Raw genomic sequence first — 20,819 nt, 5'->3', positions numbered from 1 at the left:
TGGGCTAATATGTTTTTCACCCATGGGCGAGATTTTTCAAAATCAGTTAGCAGTTAGTCAGTTGTCAGTTAGCAGAGTCAAGTCACAACAAGCTGAAATTTGTGTCATGATACTTATTAACATTTTTTCATTCATTTACAACCTCCAAAACATTCATTCTAGATGAAATGAAACACTTTCGCCCATGGGCCTGCCCATGGGCCTACCCATTGGCCACTGTTCGCCCATGGGCGTGCCCATGGGCGTGCCCATGGGCGAGCGAGTTTAAATTTTGAGTTTTCGAAAAAATTTTTTTTCATTTTTTCATCCTTTGCACACATACATAACAGCTGCCTGTTTAATTTTGCGAAATCCCTTGTGCGAGAGTGGCCACAGTGCTGAGAGTTTCTGGACTATTGTGAGTCCAGAATTAAATTGTGACGTGTTAATATATATTTGAAACTCAGAACTTCAGGAATGAGGTTTTCACACCAGTCTGTTTGGGGATGGCACCTATCCTATATCTGAAACAAAACGTTTTCAGTTAGTTTGCCAAAATGTTTTGATACAAAGATATTTCAAATTCACGATATTTACCAAACCTGGGCTCGATAATAGTCTTACATATGCTCAAGGGTTCTGGAACGAGTAAACAAGTGTTAAACTGTAAGAACATTATTTATTTACAATCAAGCGAATTAGTACTTGCGGCATTTTGTCTTTTTGGGTAGAAAACATACACACATATGTTCTCAGCACGTAACCTGCGAATCCTCTCTGGGATTTAATCTGTCTGCTAACGGACGACTACTTTGAACGATGACATGGGAGATATCGGGACCTCAAGACAGTGATGCTCTGGCGAGATATGCAAAAAAGAGCCAGGAATTCCATAGTTTATCGCTAGATAATTTGTTTACAGGAGTGTTAAACCGAATAGTGTAGCATTAAACACAGTTAGCGTTATCTTTGTAAGTCGATTCCTGTGTTTAAATCCAATTGTACGTGTGTATTACACGGTAATGAAAACACCCTTCGTCTCGGCGCACTGTCGCAGGTGTTCACCCTGCCAGTCAAAGTGAAATAAACATGTTTCTTGCTTCGCTGATTGAAATCGCTGACAGGAAGTATGTTTTGTAATCTTTTCCTAAACATTACCTTTCATCACTTTAATTGAATACACAGGATATCAATCGTTTAGCGGATGTTGTGGTCAAGAAATCATTTAGCGTAATTTGCGGAAGGCATTTCTGAATTTACCGAGAGGATATAGATGAGAGTAACAATATATGCAGGATGTTTGCACTGAAAACGCACCAATGAATTTTACTTTAAACAAAAATGTAAATCAAATAAAATCATATTAAGTTTGCGACCCCATTACAACTGAACGTTTAAATCTCAAAATTTCATTGGGGTTCGGATACAGGTTGTTTAACAAACGATAATAGATTGAAATAGCTATTACCGGTTTTACTACATATAGTACACATTGTATTCAAGTATGGAATAGAACACGGGTCGACAAAGTGACGAGCGAACGCTTTAACTATTAGGCTACCTTTGCCAGCACTCCCACAATCAAATGAGGTATTACACAGACGGTGCGCGGAAAAAAGTAACAGAATAAAAAACGACCAACAGTAACAGACTTTTTGGAACAGGAAAAAAGAAACACTATACAAAATAGTATAGCAAAGCACAGTTTTGCATATTTTTTGCCTCCTGTTCTGAGTTCTCACTAAACGACTAAAAAACTACGTCATACTGAATCCATTATGGACTCTGATTTTTAAGAAAATGTTTTCTTAAGTTTCAGGGCCAAGATTTTCGAAGCTCTCTTAGAGCTAAGATAGTCGTAACTTAATGTCAATGTATGGCACTTACGACTATCTTAGCGCTAAGAGAGCTTCAAAAATCTAGGTCAATGACCTCAAATATTTCACAGCAAATCGGTTGCTTGAATATTGCTACAAGGGGCGTAACATAAACACAGTCACTCACTCACTCACTCACTCAAAGCAATCTTGTGGTTAACAGTTTTGTAGGTCAACAAATATTTCTCTTAACCTTTATAAAAGATAAGCTAATAGTAATCCGCCTACAGGAGCAGACCCAATTCTGTGCACAACTGATGAGAATTGCTTTTGATTAGTAGCTGGGGTAAGACCGGAAGTGACTGGGTACAGTCTTCCGTCTGCAGGTAAATGTCGCCTTTGAAGGCGCTAATAGGGTGCGTGACGCTCACAACAGTCCGGAAACGTCAGGCTTACAGTCCAAAATGTAGTAACAGCACGTCATAGAAAGCCAGCGGAGCGGGTTCTGTCTTTTCATGTTACACATGAAGAGAAAGTGACACACAAGCTGTCGTCACAGTATCGATTTTCTGATGAGATCACCTGGCTGTTGTTCATTATGCTGGAATGATGTAGGAGAAGATAAAAGATAAAATGTGGAAGTTGCTTTTCTTTGTCTTTGGATATCAGCAGAAATGGGGCATGTATTTGGATATCAGCAGAAATGGGGCGTGTATTGCAATGTGGACCGACATACGCGGAGCATGATTTTGTCCTAAATTGAAAAAAATATGCCGGGAATAAGAAGGTTTAAACAAACTCACTGTCAATATATATTCTTGTCATGGCCTATAAATCATGGAATATGGGCCATTGTATCATGTGTGTGAGTGAGTATGATTTAACGCAGCTGCAAGGAAGATTCCGGCAATATTACGGCACTAGAAAATGGGCTACACACATTGTACCCAATTAAGGAATCGAACCCGGGTTTTCATCGTGACGAGCCAACGCCTTTGCCACCAAACTAGCGAGCATCGATCTAGGCAAATGGTACATCGGTGCTCATGATGTCAGTCACTGGACCGAGAAGAGTGTGGACACTTTCATGCACTGACTATTTCAGACACGCTACACTACCTTGTTTCCGTATATCAAATTTTCAATACGGGACCCTTATCCACCGGAACTGTCCTACTCTCTGCTGTACGTCATATTTCCGTCATCTCTAACTATGGCACCATATGTAATCGTTTCCTGTGACAACTAGTCGTCAATCTACAGTGCTAAATCGTCGCAATACCATAGCTCAGTTACCAGTCACCCTTACTCAGTGCCATTATCTGTCAGCATAATCTGTTCACATGTTATATATATGTGATTACACTTTCTCGGTTGGGTACAGATTCTAGTTTTGCCTGAGATTCGAATTCAGCGGTGGCTCGCCGGGTTAGGCGGCTGATTTTGAGCGTTGGCGATTAGATGCCTGACTCTGGGTTCGAATCCCGGATGGGTCTCAACAGAAGAAAGAATTAGAATCTGTACCCATATATAACATTTGACCACTTTCTAAAAGCCATTGTGTATTCATATCATAATCGTCAGTATCAAGCTGTCATGCTCACTTACAACACCTACCGGGCACACGTACCTGCGACAACTATCTGGCACACGCACCTACAACCAATGGCAGTCACACGCACTTACGACAACTATCCGAGACGCGTGTCTACGACAACTATCGTCACACATACGTACGACAACTATCCGACACACGTACCTACGACCAATAACAGTCACAAGTACTTACGATCACACGTACCTAGGACAACTGTCGGTCACACGTACGTACGACAAAGATGACAAAATATTTCGACTACTTCCTATTTCACGTTTCTCCCACAGTTTGGTGTCTTGCGCAGACAGTCTTCATTACCAAGCGAAAAGACAATAGGATGTATCCATTGTCTTCTACCAGTCTTACGTATATACAAATATAGACGATAATAACACAAGACAATCTCATTTTACCTAACATTTGCAAATAAATACATTATATGTTTGTGTGTGTCTGTCCAGTATATACTTCGGGCAGTCATCACAGGTTTGTTATTCACTCTATTTGCAGGAACTATTTGCTTGTTATTCGCTTTATTTGTGGGAACTACATTAAGTTCATAACTGCTACAGATAAACGTACATGAATGCAATAGACGCACTGTATGTAGCAATCCTCCGTCGGTTTGCCCGACTTTCAAAATATTAAGTCATTGCCATCCATCACTGTTACGCAGAGAAGAAATGTAAACGGACATGAATGATTAATGCTCCTCTAATATGATGCTGGTCCGATATAAGCAGTAATAGGTTTGGGGGAGATATATCCGTTGTGATAAACTGAGTTTTATCAGTTGATCTTTCTAATATCGTTTCCTATCAAATTGGATTTGATTTTCGGGAAATGTTCTTCCGAAATATGTCTTGGGAGGTATTGATCCGGACAATGAAATTATGTATTATCAAAGGTATTGATCATTCAATTGTTTTCAGTGGTGAACAAATAATGCGATTATATTGGTCTGTTACACAATGTTGAAGGATCTGTGAACATCTAGGCCAGAGCACTGAACTTTGTATATGATATGATGTGGATATTGATGGACGTGAATGAATATATCTTGAGTGAGGGAGTGAATTGTTTTGTGCCGCAGTATTCTTGTGACATTGCGACGTGTCAGTTCAAATTGTGAGCAGACCGGGTTAGAATTGATCTTCACCAAACCACGTTTGTCGTAAATGGCTACTAACAGGACCATCTAGTCAGGCTCATGGACTTGCTTTAGACATGTCAACGTATCCCTGGTGCGTACATCGATGCTCATATTATAGATCACTGGATTGTGTGGTCCATACTCGATTAATAACAAACCGCCGCCATACAGTTGAGTATTTGCGGCTTAAAACTAAACTCATGCACCCTATTTAAGAGGATTCAGAAATATTTTGCAAATAACAAGTTCACACAACAAACCACAAATCCGCTGCATTAACCGCACCAACTGGTGACTGCAGTTGTACAGTGAGTGTTGTTTTGTGTTGCTGTTAACGTCACTGTCAGCAGTATTCTGTTAATAATCAAGTCTGGACCAGACAATCCAGTGATCAACAGCAATGCCATCGATCCACGCAATTGTAAATACGATGACATGTGCAACCGATCCGGTTAGTCGCCCCTCACGTCGAGCATGGGTTACTGAAGACCATTTCTAACCCGGATCTTCACGGATACAGTTTAATAATAAACCCTCAGTTCTGAGAAGATCATTGTCGAGATCCGGCTCATCCTTAGAAAATATGCTGATAATAGGTTTTTGTTGTTCACCTAAATCTCTCTTGACCATTGTCAGTTCAAAAACATATTTTTTTCTAAGAATCCAGCCATGATTTGTTTACGTCATCAGTTGGAAGCCGTCATGATCTGGTGCCTGACGATCTGAAATGGTATTGCATTAATTTTCACATCTGGTAGCAGACGTAATGGTTTTATTTCAGTTTGTTTGTTTTGTTAGATGTGCGGTATCTCATAACTAGTGCTATTGCTTCTGTGGAGAAACGACTAATTAGGTCATTTTCTGGGTATCATAAAGCTGTATGTGCGCTATGGATGATTGACATGTCATGACGCTTTGTGATCAGGGATTATCTCCCTTGGCACGAGAGGGCAGCACCTATGTGCAATAACTCTGCATGATAGGGCTGCAATCGATAGGATTGCTTCAGTTCTACGTAAGACTGTATAATAGCTCCGGCGGTCCCTGATATCGACACGTAATGACGTCACCCCAGACAACCCGCTTACCATCACCACTCAAAGGCGATCCGATTCGGCATTATTCTGTCTCCTGTTTGAACAAGTAGCGATTATGTAATTATTATTGATATATTAATGTCTGTAACACAGGTATCGGGGTTAACTAATTGCCAATAAAACTGTCTGTGTCGATTTTGATGTATTTACAGAAAATCATTTGTGGCTATCTGACAAATGTATTTTTACAAACTGGTACTAAAAATGGCATTTTTTCAATATTGATATCAATATTTCGTTGCGTCTATATGACGATATGCTGGGATGCAGCCAGTGTACAAGAAGACACATTCGCGACAACCATTCGTGGATTCAAGCTTGGTTTCGATTGGAATTTTAAATAGCTTTGTGTGTTTCATTTTATCTTATCACGGTACATGCGATCATTTGCTGTCTTAACCTCATGATCACGGGGTAGGTAGTTTTGTGGTTACATAGTTCCCTAGTCATGCCGGTTCTATTCCCATGGTATTCTGGTATCCCACGCCGCCATATTGCTGACACTCCCTACACTTGGAGTAAAGCCAAACTCACTCGTGATGACATTTGGACTCCTGAGGTCAGCCGTCTACAACTAATTTCGAGCAATGTCTATTTGGCATTACAGAAACATGTTGGGGCGGTGGGGTAACGTAGTGATTAAAGCGTTCATAACGCCCAAGACCCGGGTTCGATTCCTCAAATGGGTTCAGTGAATGAAGCCCATTTCTGGTGTCCCCTGTCGTGATGTTTCTGGAATATTGCTAAAAGCGGCGATATTTATATAGCGGCGATATTCATATAGCGAACATATCCATACAACTATTTCTTACTCAAGGCGTTGGTATTTGTTTCCCTCCATCATTGGATGTCCGTCTCAGCGTCACGTATTATCAATGTCAACTCCTTGGGGAGTATACAACTCTTGCTGCCACAAGGCGCAGCGGGTGTATTGTGACTCTCTCATCCTAACGAGGTACCCAGTTCACAGCTTGGTGGACTGTGACACGTAGTCACAGTACTTTGTCCAAGTTTACTGCACGTTGCCATACCCGCAACTAGGTGTATGCACGGGGTCACCATCTGGTCATATACCAACAGATTCTCTCAAAGTCACAGGGTTGTCTACTGCACACTAGGGGCTGGACAACACGGAAAGTGCACACAAAGTTGACCCCAAGGTTGACCAGGTCACAGGTAGGCTCGATCCCGACAGCTCAGCCTCGCTGGATCACTAGCCTGACGCTTTAGGCAGCTCGCCCTAGACGCCCCCAGGCCACTGTAGTGTAACGGCAATATTGTTGAATGTAGCGTTGGACAACAAACAAACAAAAACAAAAACAAACTTTAACAAACCTGGATCCCGATCTTCACACACCTGGAGCTCTTGACGGTGCTTGTAAACACAGTGCGAATCAGTTTGCTCTTGGGATAGCATTCGTTCGTAACTCAATCACTCAATCATTTTATCCTTTTATTCAATCTGTTTTTTTTTGGTTTTTTTGCCGTCACCACCAATTTATTTTAGAATGTGAACATTCCCAGTGTGATTCCATTATATTTACCCAAGACCGGGAACGTTTCTGTGAATTGTTCCGTTCGTGAAATATTGCATACAATTGTCGATAATATTATGATATTCTGAAATCCTTTGCTAAGTCGCCATACTCCTTCAGGTGTCTAAAACGTCTATTGCTTGACGTCATAATCCTGTTAAAGCTGATTACGCCACATGCTTATTGAACAATTTCGGAAATTACCTGACCTAAAAAAAACAAGGTTTCTGGTTAGGTAGCCGTGCGAATGGGCATGCATACTCATAGATTGTCTCTCTTCGTTAACATTCTTTAGACTTTACAACCAGCTCAGAGCATTTTGTGGCGAGGGAAAATCGGGGAGAAATACACAGCTCTGCGTCATACGTTGCTATTCAATTAACTCTTTACAACCTCCCGATTTACGATGACTTCAGAGGCTATAAAATGTTCTGAAACTTTTCCGTACTGCCAGAGTTCGTAGAAGTCAGAACAAAAATGGTTGTGATTTTCTGTCTAAATGGACCGACTTCGATTTCACTTGTATTTTGTGTTCGGTTTTCTGTTGGCTCCCTGTGGTAATATTTGCCTGTCAACAGTAATTGATATGAGTTTGATGAACTGTGGTTGTAGCCTAGGCAGGCAGATCTCTTACAGGAACGAGGTCTCTTATTGAAGATATTGAGAGCCATGTTTATTTGATTTAGGGCAATGGCCACATAAGCATTTAGTAAATAAAGCCAATGTTTACTGTTGTTTTGTAACTCAATAATGCAAGCCTTATATGTGACGTGAGAATACGTAACGTAACGGTTTGTGATTTGAGGTAATGCAAGGTAACGTGATATAACTAACCTTCTGTGTCGTAGGGAAATATAAGGTAACATAATGTAACGTAACGGTATGTGTCGTAGGGAAATAGAAGGTAACATAATGTAACGTAACGTTAAGGGTCCTAAATCGAAGCAAACCAACGTAACGTCATATGACCTGTGATAACACATAGTAACGTAATGTAAAATTAAGTATGGAGTATGTTGTGTTCTAAGGAAACTTAATGTAACGTAAAGAACATTATCGTAAAGAGATACAACGTGACGTTCTGTGATGTGAGGTAACATAAGACAACACTATCTAATTTCACGGAAAGTAATGATTGCAAACGGAAGGTAAAGTTATGAAACCAAATCTAATGTAATTTAACGTACCTTAATGTACAGAAAGGTAGCGTACTGTGAATTATACTGAGGAGGGAAATATACGGTAACTGTTTAGCGAAAGATCTCAAAACTATAATCAGATGATAAAATCTTGAAACTGTGTAATTTTTTCGAAGGTATGTTTGTTTGGGTTTAAAAACCCCAAGAACAAACAAACCTTTTTTTCAAAAGTTTTAATGCGTTTAAGCATTTTCCCAGTTCGGATGTTAGGTTGTCTTTGTGTTTTGCAAAGGCATGCTTTGTGTTTTGAGCGACCACCTTTACGGCCTAATCTGCTCGGAATGCAGAAGGTAGGTTCTTCAATTCCTGTTCGCCTTTAACTGAAAGACGTTATTTTAAGTATGATACCTATTGTTACCTTGCCTTGCGTTCGGCATTCAGGAGACAAAAAAGGACTTGGTAGCCTCGATTCATTCGATTCGGAAGACCGGCTCTGCAAAAATCGATATAATCACATAATTATATGCCATAATACAAGTAAAAATACACACACGCATACGCTCAAACACACACACAAACACAAACCAAATGTCCGCTCACACATGGCAATGTAAGCGCATTGAATTTGTGTGAGTGATAGAGTTTGGTTTTACGCCGCAAATTTCAGCAATATTCTAGCAATGTCACGACAGGGGACACGAGAAACTGGCTTCACACATTGTACCCATGTCGGGAATCGAACCCGGATCTTCGACGTGACGAGAGAACACTTTAACCACTAGGCCACCCATCGCCCCGTTGAAACTGGACACGACGTTTGCCACACCCGCCTTATATTTTGTGTTGTCTTTTCCAGATTTCGTAAGAAGGGCGAGAAGATCCTGCACAGCAAATACATCGTCATCTTCGTCATCATCCTGACCATCACCGACTGCGCCCTCGTCATCGGGGAGCTTATTCTAGATCTGTACAGTGTTAAAAGTAAGACCACCTGCTTCAAATTTCCTTTAATAGTTTAATCTTTGACACCCATGTTCACTATAACGCTATGAGACAAGCTGATGCTATAGATACTCGGAGATTTCTGCGTTATCATCCAAGGACGCAAAAAAAGGAGATTGTATCATACGTTTTATTTTCAACTGAAGATGTCATAAGATGGCGAGATCTTATCCCCTAAATAATCTGTTGTGGCCCATATTCAGCACTTCTACAATTTGAAAATAGCTACAAACTTCCGATCAATAGCTTAGATATGTGACCGTTGAAAGTCCATAACTTTGCTTTTTACACACATATATACAGACACCAGTGAACCGACATCTATCTATCTATCTATCTATCTATCTATCTATCTATCTATCTATCTATCTATCTATCTATCTATCTATCTATCTATCTATCTATCTATCTATCTATCTATCTATCTATCTATCTAAATTACCAAACCAGAGATAACATGCTACACATTGTTTCATAAATGGGTTATGGTAAAATGTACACGATAAAATTGAACAAAAGTTAAATTTCAACTAAACTGGAATGCATGTTTCTTCTCCTTGTTTATAGCTAATTCGATGCTTAGTTTCATAAAATGGTGATTAAAAGATTCCATTTGGGAGCTACATCTACAGATAACAAATCAGACTTAAAAACACTTAGCATGACGGATAAAAAGAAACATGGCTTTGAATAACGTCTCTTACTTTTGTGATATCCTTAAGATAGCACATATGGAAACGCAATTCGTGACGGCGGCGTGATACTGAGGGTAAAAAATAAAGGAGCATATGCAAATATACTGAAGATGTGATGACGATAAATGTCTGTAAACGGTATTTCGGGATGAAGATCAATATCTGATGCATTCAAGGTGTCGGGAGGTGCAATTACAACACCTTGATGGCGCACTGTCAACCAACGTTCTTATTGTTCCCCACAGTGTCGCTCACTATTACAGCAGAAATTTCCGCCAGTCTTGGTCGTATTGGCGGGTGGTGGCCATCATTATCATGGGGTATTTATATAGCGCACATATCCACGCAGCTAGTACATGTTTTTTCTCTCGATCACTGGATCTCGATCCATGTCAGCGGAACATCGTATCTCAACTCCATGGGGAGTGATGTCACTGATTTTACTTTCCCATCCTGACGAGGTAACCATTCACAGCTGGATGGACTGGTACACATAGTAACAGAGCTTTGTCCATGCTTATTGCACGTTGCTGTTCCCGCAACTGGGTGTTTATGTGTCATACACCAACGGATCCGTGCGTTCTTGTAAGTGTACAGGGTTGTGTACTGTACACTAGGGGTTGTGACAACACCGAAAGAGTCTGCCCGCAAAGTCAACTACGAGGTCTTTACGCCCGGTCACAGGTGGGCTGGATCTCCGCATCTGAAGCTCACAGGGCCACGAGACTAGCGCTTTTGGTAACGTCTCTTCCAGAAGTCCAAGTTCTCGTATACTGCATATTTACAGTTCAAAATTCTACCGATTGTTCTTGTGAATAGAGCAACGACTGGATATATCACCATATCTCTGGCCAGCGTTTTATCACAATAATAAAATGATCGGTTCGTCTGTGTAATACAGCCCCACATCTAGCCTTCGTACGGGTAATGGTCAAGAACTGTCGCCTTTTGCCCGCTACAAACCTTCTCCGTGACCTGTGTATCCAAATCTGGGCCGATTCGATTCCTCTGTAGGTATTTGGTAACGCCATTGTTGTACAGCCCATCTCTCTAGCTACTCAGCCCACTCAAGTATTTTAACGGGAGATGTATCAATTGGTTTTCCTGTTGTTTTACAGAGTTATTTATTGATAAAAGTAGCGGATTTGAACATGGTGCTTAAGCAGTTGTAATGAGACGATCTTATCATGGTGTCATTTTTCAAAGCTACCAAACCCAGCTTACATTGCAAGCCGAATCTTTTAAAGGTAATAGATGCCATGGGACTGTTACGCGTTCCCTGGTCATTCTGAAGCCCCTCCTTGTTATTATTCAAAAAGGCGTAAAATCCCACACACACCCACATACCTACCTACTCACCCATTCGCCCCACTAACTCATTCCCTCACTGACTCACCCAAACACCCACTCAATCACTGAGCAAACAGTCACAAAACAGAAAAGAAGAATGCATGGAAGGCCCAATTATATTCTCATAATTTTAGAATATGAATATGAAAAATCTTGAGTGAGTTCTTATCACATGCGAGACAGCGTCACCCAGAATACAGCTATATGTATTCATAAAATCAGTTCAGTTGCAACTTCACTCTTCATATCAAGTCTCAGATGGTCTCCCGCAGTTTAACTATACACTAGCGCCTGTATTTCGAACCTTGCCCTAGTCCTATACGTTCTTGAAAAAGATATTCATTGAAAAAACACAGAATCCCCAATGTCTTATTATAGACTTTCTGAATGAAGCTGCATGAAGATGAATTTTCTTGCCAGTTTAATCAGTGAGTTGATGTATTTGGTACTTGATTGACCAGCCAACGCGCGCACAGAGTATCAGCCTGTATTCATCAACTTGAATGTGTAAAACGTCTTCGTTATCAACGACGATGTTGTTCGTTGGGTCAGCACCATCCCTTCTGCTGGGGACAGGCACTACGCTGTGCTGTTGATGCGCACGACGGGTTCACGTTGCCTGGTCGTTGCAGATGGGGCAGATACCACCGGGCGTACAATAAATGCATTGAAGATAATTATAACACGGCTAATCTTTATTGCACGTTAGCCTGACATAGTAGCACAGATCATGTGACGTTTATTATATTTTAATCTAATTACGTGATGTATGTGAATCCATTTTGCATCTTGTATCTCGCGATTGTATCATTTATCACTGAATTGCAATGTCATGATTCGCTGCTGAAGTCCAAAAAGTGGCTATGTTTAATTCTTTCTGTAGACCTCAATGTCATTTAAATGGATGGGAAATTAAATTTATTTAAATTAGTAAACAGGACATTTTGCCATGTATGTCCTTTTCAAAGCATCTCAATGAAAATTTCCCTTTATACTCGTATGAAATAATTCACATTAATTCACATTTGGTTCATACGAAAATTGACTTGAACCGTATTGGACATGACAAATTAGTATTGATTGCTGCAGCGCAACTGGCGATTTGGTGAGTTCATAACAGCTTGGCACAGAGTCTCATTACCGTTATTTGGAAGCGGTGAAAACCGGTTCAATATAGCAACTTCTGGAATTGGCGACCCGTAGTGATACCAACCGTCCTCACACTGAATGTTTGATGAGCCGCTAATTCCAAAACCAAACGAAAACACTGCATCCACAATGAAGACGGAGATCGGGAGTGGTAGACGTCGATTTAAGCATGACCTGTCCAGTAGTATTTAGGTCCATCGTGACATTTGTAAGCGTTCATGTCGGGGCTGTTTTGTTTCAAGTGAATCAAGTTGTCTGGTTTATTTATCACGTTGTTACGTGACTACTGGTGCATTTAGGGCATTTCCTAGCCACTCTAGATACTTATTGCTAAACCGATCGAGGCAGAGGTAGACAGCTTTTAAATTGCGCTTTTGAATTGTCTTCAGCAACCAAAGCTTGTCGTAATGGGTCAGGCTCGCTGACATGGTTGAATTGAACATTGAACATTGAACACTGCTGCTTACGTCGTTAAACACCACAACATTTCTAAGTTTCTAAGCTCTCTTTCACACATTTTAATATATTGTTCGTAAATTTAAGTAGTATACTTTCGTTGAAACCCGTGAAGAACAGGGTTCGAACTAGTATTTGTGAGAGGCGACTAACGGTGTTGGGTGGTCAAGCTGACTTGGTTCACACATGTCACTGTATCCGTATTGCGTAGGTCGATTCACATGTAGTTTATCTCTTGATTGTCAGCTTCCAGATGCGAAAATTTAAGGACAGCAACCCAAGAAACAAAACAAACATTCGTTCAACGACAATAATATGGACACCACCACATTGGCCAGTGTTCGATTTATGACGGTATACCTACAGTAATAATTACTCCTTTAAAATTCACCTAACCATAAAAAGTATTCATATAATCTGACATATAACAAAAACGGATTTCACTTGCATTGATCATGAACATAATAACAGCCATTAAAGAAATCCTGATATGTTTTAAATTATCAAAATGTTTATGTTTTTGTCACGTTTTGTCACGTTCTTTTTGTATCAAACCATGTGAGTATTGTCCAAAGAAATCGTTGAAAATGATAGCAAACAGGGTGATTTTCCCATCCCAATTGACAATCTCGAGGTTATGACGCTAAATTACCTCGTTTCAGGACTAATAACACCCGCTAATGCATACACAGGCTGCCACTAACACTGGTAAAACATGTTGGGCAGTATACACCTCCCGTCAATAATCACCTGAAATGTGATAATCATGAAATTTATCCCCGGAAATGGGATTTATAGTGCCTGTCTGACGTCATAACACTACATGTACGTCACAGCAGCGAATTATCGGCAGTTGGCTCTGTTTATCGGTGGCCAGTTCTGGTAGTTAGGTGCTAATAACTGGTTGCGTTGTCTGAAATGACAACGCGAGCAGAGGTGTATTTCGATCTGAGTTAAAAATAGCATGGTTCGCTCAGTTACGGCAAAAATGTTGATACAATGTTGCTGCAGTGATCAGTGTTTCTAGCCGATGCCTGGTTTCCAAAAGCTTTGTCTTGCTGCTATCAAAGTGATGCCTGTTCACTTTGCGGAGCCTCACCCATGGGTGTTCTAGGCATTACAACGCATGTACAGATTGCGGAATGTCACGTTTGAATTGCCCATTCGCTGAGAAATTGCAACAGATAACGAATGAACTCACTGGAATGCATTACCATCGATGAGGCATAATTACAACAAGTTACAGATTTGTTAGGGGATGCTGAGGAATGTTTCTTTCACCCCAGAACCAGTGTCAAATACATTGTGTTTTATCTTAGCTCACACATAAATGTTGCTCTCTGATTGGCTGAGCGCTCTTCTATTTAATTTATTTTCACTGTACCCAGCTTAGAAGCGAGCAACATTTTTTATGCACTCCTTTGGGAATGTTGAACTCATTTGGTACTTCGTGGTAGTAATTCTTTATCTCGAATAACGTTGAATCAGGTATGATGTACGGAAATTACCGATGTTTTGCGAATGCATATCGATACAAGGGAGATAACACTATCTCTTGTCTGCGAAAGATAGCAAAGTCTTGTACCCATGCTTCAAACTACACAGAATTATTAACACAGAAGTGTTCGCTAAGATAAGTAGGTTGTTCACTGGTCCTCGGTGCGCATGGGTTGATGTACCCACGATATCGATGTTTTTTGTGTTCCCCTCGTGGGCTCAGGGAACATAAGCAAACATCGAGGGTACACCAACCTATGTTCCCCGAGGGACCAGTGAACAACTTATAATGTACCTGCTTTAGTGACCAAGACAACAACATGTCTCTTTAGTTATTAATTACTTTCAAAGAAATTTGCAAAGTAGGCTTCAATATCAAAGCAGTTCAGATTAGAAAATTGTTACTAGGTCTAAGAATAAAAGTAATAACACTGTTTGGATCAACTGACTGAGTACTCTTGGGGCATCACCGGACGCAAGATTTTATCAGAAAGTTGGACTTTCTTGTTTATGGTTTATCTATATCACGAATATCCGGAGAAAGCGTTGTCTTGGGGAACGTTACTGCAAATATCAATCACCATACTACCCAAGGGTATAATCCGTGTGTTTAAACTGAAGACTGTTAAATGAGCTTCCTTCAAGTCAGGCACGAAAGGTATTCAGCTGGGGGCAGTTGGAAGAAACAGCTAGCTTTTTTATAAAGTAGAAGGGTGGTGGTTGATCGAATTCTCATTTTGTTGCTAATTTCATGATGAAATACCAGTGAAGTTTTCAGTCACCCATACTTGTCGCAAGAGGGATCGGGTGGTCAGACTCGTTTACGAGGTTGATACATGTCATGCCAACTGCGTATATCGATGTTCATGCTGTTGATCACTCGATTGTGTAGTCCAGACGTGGTTTTTAACAGACATATAGCTGAAAAAAAAGCTGAATACGGCGTTAAACAGAAAAACAATTCCTTACGAAATGTGAGGTAAGATAATGTCACGTTCAAAGATTATTGCACTTAAAAAGAGATGTGTCCACGCCATGTTTTCTACGCCACGATTCATTTTCGACTGTCGTGACGATATGGCTAAAATATTGCCGATGTAAGGCTAAATAATAACTCACTCACTCACTCATTTTCAACTGAAACTCGTGGATACTCATTGCGCAGGCGTCTCATACAGGTACTCAACTGACCCAACTCAGGTTGTCAAATAGTGGAATGAACTTAATATTGGTATGCGTATATATATGCCACACAATCTTTCATTTCTCCGAATTAATGTCGGTTTTATTTATATTAACCCACTGAGATGCCCTTTAACCCTCTGAAGCACAGTATACTTGATCCGTGCTTCTTTTGCATTTTATGTACTTTGGAAGGACGTGTTGAAGGGATCAAATCACTGACACCGTTTCCAGTAGACCAACCCGTGACGATTCGGGTTAGAATTGATTAGTAACCAATGCTTGTCATAGGAGGCGACTAACGGAGTCGGGTGGTCAGGCTCGCTTACTTGGTTGACACATGTCATCGTAACCGAATTGCACAGATCGATGCTGATGCTGTTGATCACGTGATTGACTGATCCAGACTCGGTTATTTCCAGACCGCCGTTGTATAGATGGAATATTGCCGAGTGCGGCGAAAAACGAATTCACTCACTCACTCACTCTACTAGACCAGGAGCCCGACGAAGATAAATACCAAATGCATGTGGCGTGGCTTTTACAGCCACGCGAACGTTTAATCATGCAATCAATCATTGGTTTTATTTCATGTTTTTATTGCATGTGTCGTCAAGCAGTATTCATTCAAATGTATTATTATGGAACGAATCTTGGATTCAGGACCACATTTCTGCCCACAAATAAAAATATACAAAACTCTTGAAAAAAAATTCAAAAGAAAAAAAACAAACCACAAGTCTGCTGAAGTCCAAATGTCCTTTTACGATGTCCAAATGTGTAGTGAGTGAGTGAGTGAGTTTAGTTTTACGTCGGTTTTAGGGATTTGTCAGCAAATATCACAGCTGGGAACACCAGAAACGGGTTTTACACAATATACCCATGTGGGGAATCGAACCAGTGTCTTCGGCGTGACGAGTCGGCTCTTTAACCACTAGGCTACCCTACCGCCCATCAAAATCAATAAAGATGATGAATAAGATGTCTTTTTTGTTTTCCAGAGACTCTGAGGACCAATGCCGATCGGACTAAAGGTTTCGTGGATAACATACGAAACAAATACCCAAGAGAGTTCTCTCCAGGTTATATTGACGTGGATGCTTTCTATAACAGGATAGTAGCAGCTAGGATCATGTGGACTTCCGACGTAAACACCACGGCCGCGGAATACCTCAACATAGGAAATGACTCCAACCGTACAGGGGGCGCTCGCGAAAGGCGGGAAACACAAGGTGCTTATTTCACAGAGGGAAATTACGGGAGCTTTAACATATCCAATGACAGTACAATCAGTGATCACGTGACTTCTGCCGGATACAAGCAGCACCACGATGAACACTCTCGGGCGACTCAAATCGCCCATAAACTCCATTATGCCAGTCTTTGTGTGCTATCTATTCTCCTAATAGAGGTAAGCATAATTTCCTTTACAGCATTAAGCACTTTTATCGATTTACATGCTTTGATGTTTATTTGGGCTGGAATGATTGCACGGGAACATTTGCAGTTCAGAGTTGCGTCTCTTGAACACGACAGGATGCTCTGATTATGTTTCTTGTTCTATCAGTACCGTGCAAATGGATTTCACTAATATGCTAGCTTAATGATTATTTTCGATTATTTTCGAAAACTATCGATAACTATAATTATCGTTAGCCTTCTAAATGTTTACAAATATATTAAAATCCTTGAATAAGGTTAAATAAAAAGGTTCTAGGCATTGAGAATTCAAACATATTGTAAGGGAGAGACTATGACTCAGATACTCTTTAACAGCTGGTATTCGATACTTTGATATTGTATTTACAGAATGGCACATACACAATGTGTTAGTAGTGTGTCGTGAATCTATATTTCAGCTGGATCTTATCTTGTTGGTACATAATTTACACCTATGGAAACTGGGAGGTACGTTAGAACATACGTAAAGAACGTAAAACTGGTGTTTTCTTGATCTGATGATTACGTGCGTAAGGATGATATCAAGCTGACCATGAGAAACGACACATGAACCCCGTGTTTTATCACCTGGATATAGAATGTGGTGATTTGAGTGTCGACACATGCGTCGTGTGATGGCAAATGGGCTACATTCTTTTCGTAGACCATACACATCCTATTGTTAACTGAATTTCATTACGGGTTGGTCAGCGTTCGTCCCCAAACGTGAAAACAATGCTAGACACGTACTATTTGAACCTACACTTGTACCATAAAAGTAGCCGTGTTTTCATTCCGTTAACTGGCCAAGACGTCTCTTTTCATCTTAAAGTTTTCATGCAGTCTTCACATTCACTTTTAACATTTCATGCAGTCGCTTCACCCTTTTCAGTTTTCATGCAGTCTTCACCCTTTTCAGGTTCATCCCTCATGCAGTAGTTTCACACTTGTCATGCGGTCTCTTTATCCCTTAAAGTTTTCATGAAATCTTTTCTCGCAGTTCAGTTGTCTCTTTATTCGGTTCCGTTGCCTCTCTTCACCCTCTTACGTTTTCATGAAATTTGCCCCCTTGTAAGTTTTCGTGCAATCTCTTCTCGTGTACGCTCTTTACTCGTTTCAAATGTTATGAAAACGCCTCACGTGTTTCAGTCAGTATGCAGACCCTTTACTCGTTTCAAATGTCATGAAATCGCCTCACGAAATTTAGTCAGTATGCAGTTTCTTTTTCGATTCGTGTGTCTTAGGGCTGTTTTCAAGACGAATTACGTAAAACCCCACCCACTGTAGAAGCGACCCGTGCAAACAAGCTAAGACGATATCAGGCTCCCTACACACAGTTTTCCTTAATGTTACTGAGCCTGTAAATACGCCATTCGAAGAGCAAACCAGTGGTTATCTGTTCTGTAGCTTTTAAAATCTCTTTAAATACACAATATCAGGCGCTACTCGCGCCATGCTTCTAGTTCATTCTCTGCCATTGCTGGCTCAGATAGGCTACGTGATGACTGGCGTGATCAACATCACGAACTGCGTTCTATACATATATGTATGTAATAACCTTATATGACATGCATATGATAAGTCTGTATATTTATTGAGGTATTCGTCATATCTCCAGTCGACAATATAGACTCTTTACCAGTGAAGCAATGGGTCTGACTGTTTTTTTTTCGGATATTTTGAGAAAATGAAATAAATATATTCGGATGTCGAGGATAAATAGACTTTTCGCCAAGACAGTTCTGTAGGACGCTTAGGAACGTCTTCAAATTATGAACAGCTAAAAGTTCTTGAACTTGCATGCATTTAAAGTAGTGAGGAGAATTTGATTCTAATTGCCAGGAATCGACTATTTTGGAACCATTTAACAGAAGTTATCCTATGCAATATTCTTCCATCATATTCCATAGTTTGCAAAAATATAACATGATTTGTAGTAGCGTGCGTTTACGAACATGGAACATGACAAGGGACATTAATACGTCAATGGGGTTTTGTACAGAATATCAACTTCAAAACGGAATATACTGGAACATCAATATACCACTTTCAAATTCAAACATGATACATCAAGCAATTTGGAACTTTAGCCGAATCTTGTTTAATGGCGGCAATAAACCGGAAAGTGTAATACTTGAGACTGGATTATTTACATCGTCGATTTGTCTGTCCCTTGGAAGGTAATTTGAGTGGTAAATCGAAGGTGATATGAAAACATTCTGCACTAAGAAATAGCCTTAGTTAGAGCCTGTCTGACTAGGTTGATTTACTGTTTATTTACGTTCATTCTCCCGAGATGCTGTTTTTAGTGCAAATGGATTTTTAGAGCTGTTTTTCGATAGTTCCTAGAAAGTAGCATTTTGGCTTATAAGAACATACTGCAGAGGAACAGCAGTTATAGCTAGTATTTATTCGACGGGAAGGCACAAAGAAAAATACACTTTGGTATGAATTCTTCGTGGAAAATGTCCTTGGGGAAATATTAATTTACATTTAGTTATAGGAAGTAAAGGTAGTGCCTGTTTAGAAGGCATAATGTTAAAGTTTGTATTTTTAATTCATTTTTGAAGTAAGAACATCTTTTTGACAAAAACGATACCAGTGCATCTCCAGAGTATTGCTTGCGAACATTTTTGAAGAATAACACGTTAGTTCTTTTTCAGGTCTTGCCAAAAGTGATTCTTTGACAAAATGGCATTTCTTGTGTGTGATATATCAAACATATTAACTGTTAACTTATGAGCACGTCACGAACTTGAAACATAATGGTAAGAAATACAGAGGAGGCTGTCAAAACAGGCATGTATCCATCCCGACAAGATACCAACATTGGCGTCAAATCTAAGTCTCGTCCGTGGCTTGTGCTTGTATCATCAGCTCTACAATCCGGCGCATTGTCTAAACAGGATTATTTCTTCAGTCCTAATGAGTGCCGGCTTAGACAGCTTCCACTGTATAAAGAAGATACAAGGGAACTGATGAATGTCACGAACACTGATCCTTTCAATTGTGATGGGACTTATGAAGATCAGGGGTAGAATTGGTCTTCAGTAGCCCATGCTTGTCGTTAGCGGCGACTAACGGGATCGGGTGGTCAGACTTGCTGACGTGGGTGACTTCGTATCCCACGTGTACATCGATGCTCATGCTGTTGATCACTGGATTGATCCAGGGTCGATTATGTACAGACTACCGCTATATAGCTGGAACATTGTTGTGCGTAGACAACATCCAACCAACCAGTTGGGAAGCGATAGCATGCATCAACCAAATCCCATATTCTCTTTTAAACCACTTGCAAATAATAATCCAACATCTAAGAACTGCATACTTCGCAAATCTCCGCTACCTCCTTTTGGACGAAAGCTTACCAATATGGCTTCCTTTCTCGTTTTGATTGATATAGTGGGCATCGAATATCAGAAACGAGACTGAGTCCCTATATATATATATATATATATATATATATATATATATATATATATATATATATATATATATATATATATATATATATATATATATATATATATATATATATATATATTCGTTTCCCAAAGTCTCAAAGCCAATCCTGTTTAGATAGCGTGTGGCAGCTTACAGGTCAAAGGTCCAATCAGTACCCGTTGTGCCTGGTTTCAGCGACTGCACGCATAACACGTGCCACTTGCTGATGTAGTTGAGCATGCATCAAATAGATATGAAGGATGGTGACGTGACGTCGGTACTGA

General features: G+C 40.2%; 1 protein-coding gene across 1 annotated transcript in view; it reads left to right on the top strand.

The window, feature by feature from the left end:
* LOC137261067 (uncharacterized) overlaps nt 1–20,819 on the top strand; it is a 157,971-nt gene that overhangs the window by 47,713 nt on the left and 89,439 nt on the right. The window contains exons 2-3 of the mRNA XM_067798733.1: nt 9,174–9,298; nt 16,650–17,059. Coding sequence (XP_067654834.1) covers nt 9,174–9,298; nt 16,650–17,059 — 535 coding nt within the window. The remainder of the gene's footprint in view (nt 1–9,173; nt 9,299–16,649; nt 17,060–20,819) is intronic.

The sequence above is a fragment of the Haliotis asinina genome, chromosome 14 (genome assembly GCF_037392515.1).
Source record: "Haliotis asinina isolate JCU_RB_2024 chromosome 14, JCU_Hal_asi_v2, whole genome shotgun sequence".
In the NCBI taxonomy this organism is placed as follows: domain Eukaryota; kingdom Metazoa; phylum Mollusca; class Gastropoda; order Lepetellida; family Haliotidae; genus Haliotis; species Haliotis asinina.
This window is presented reverse-complemented; position numbering and strand designations above follow the sequence as displayed.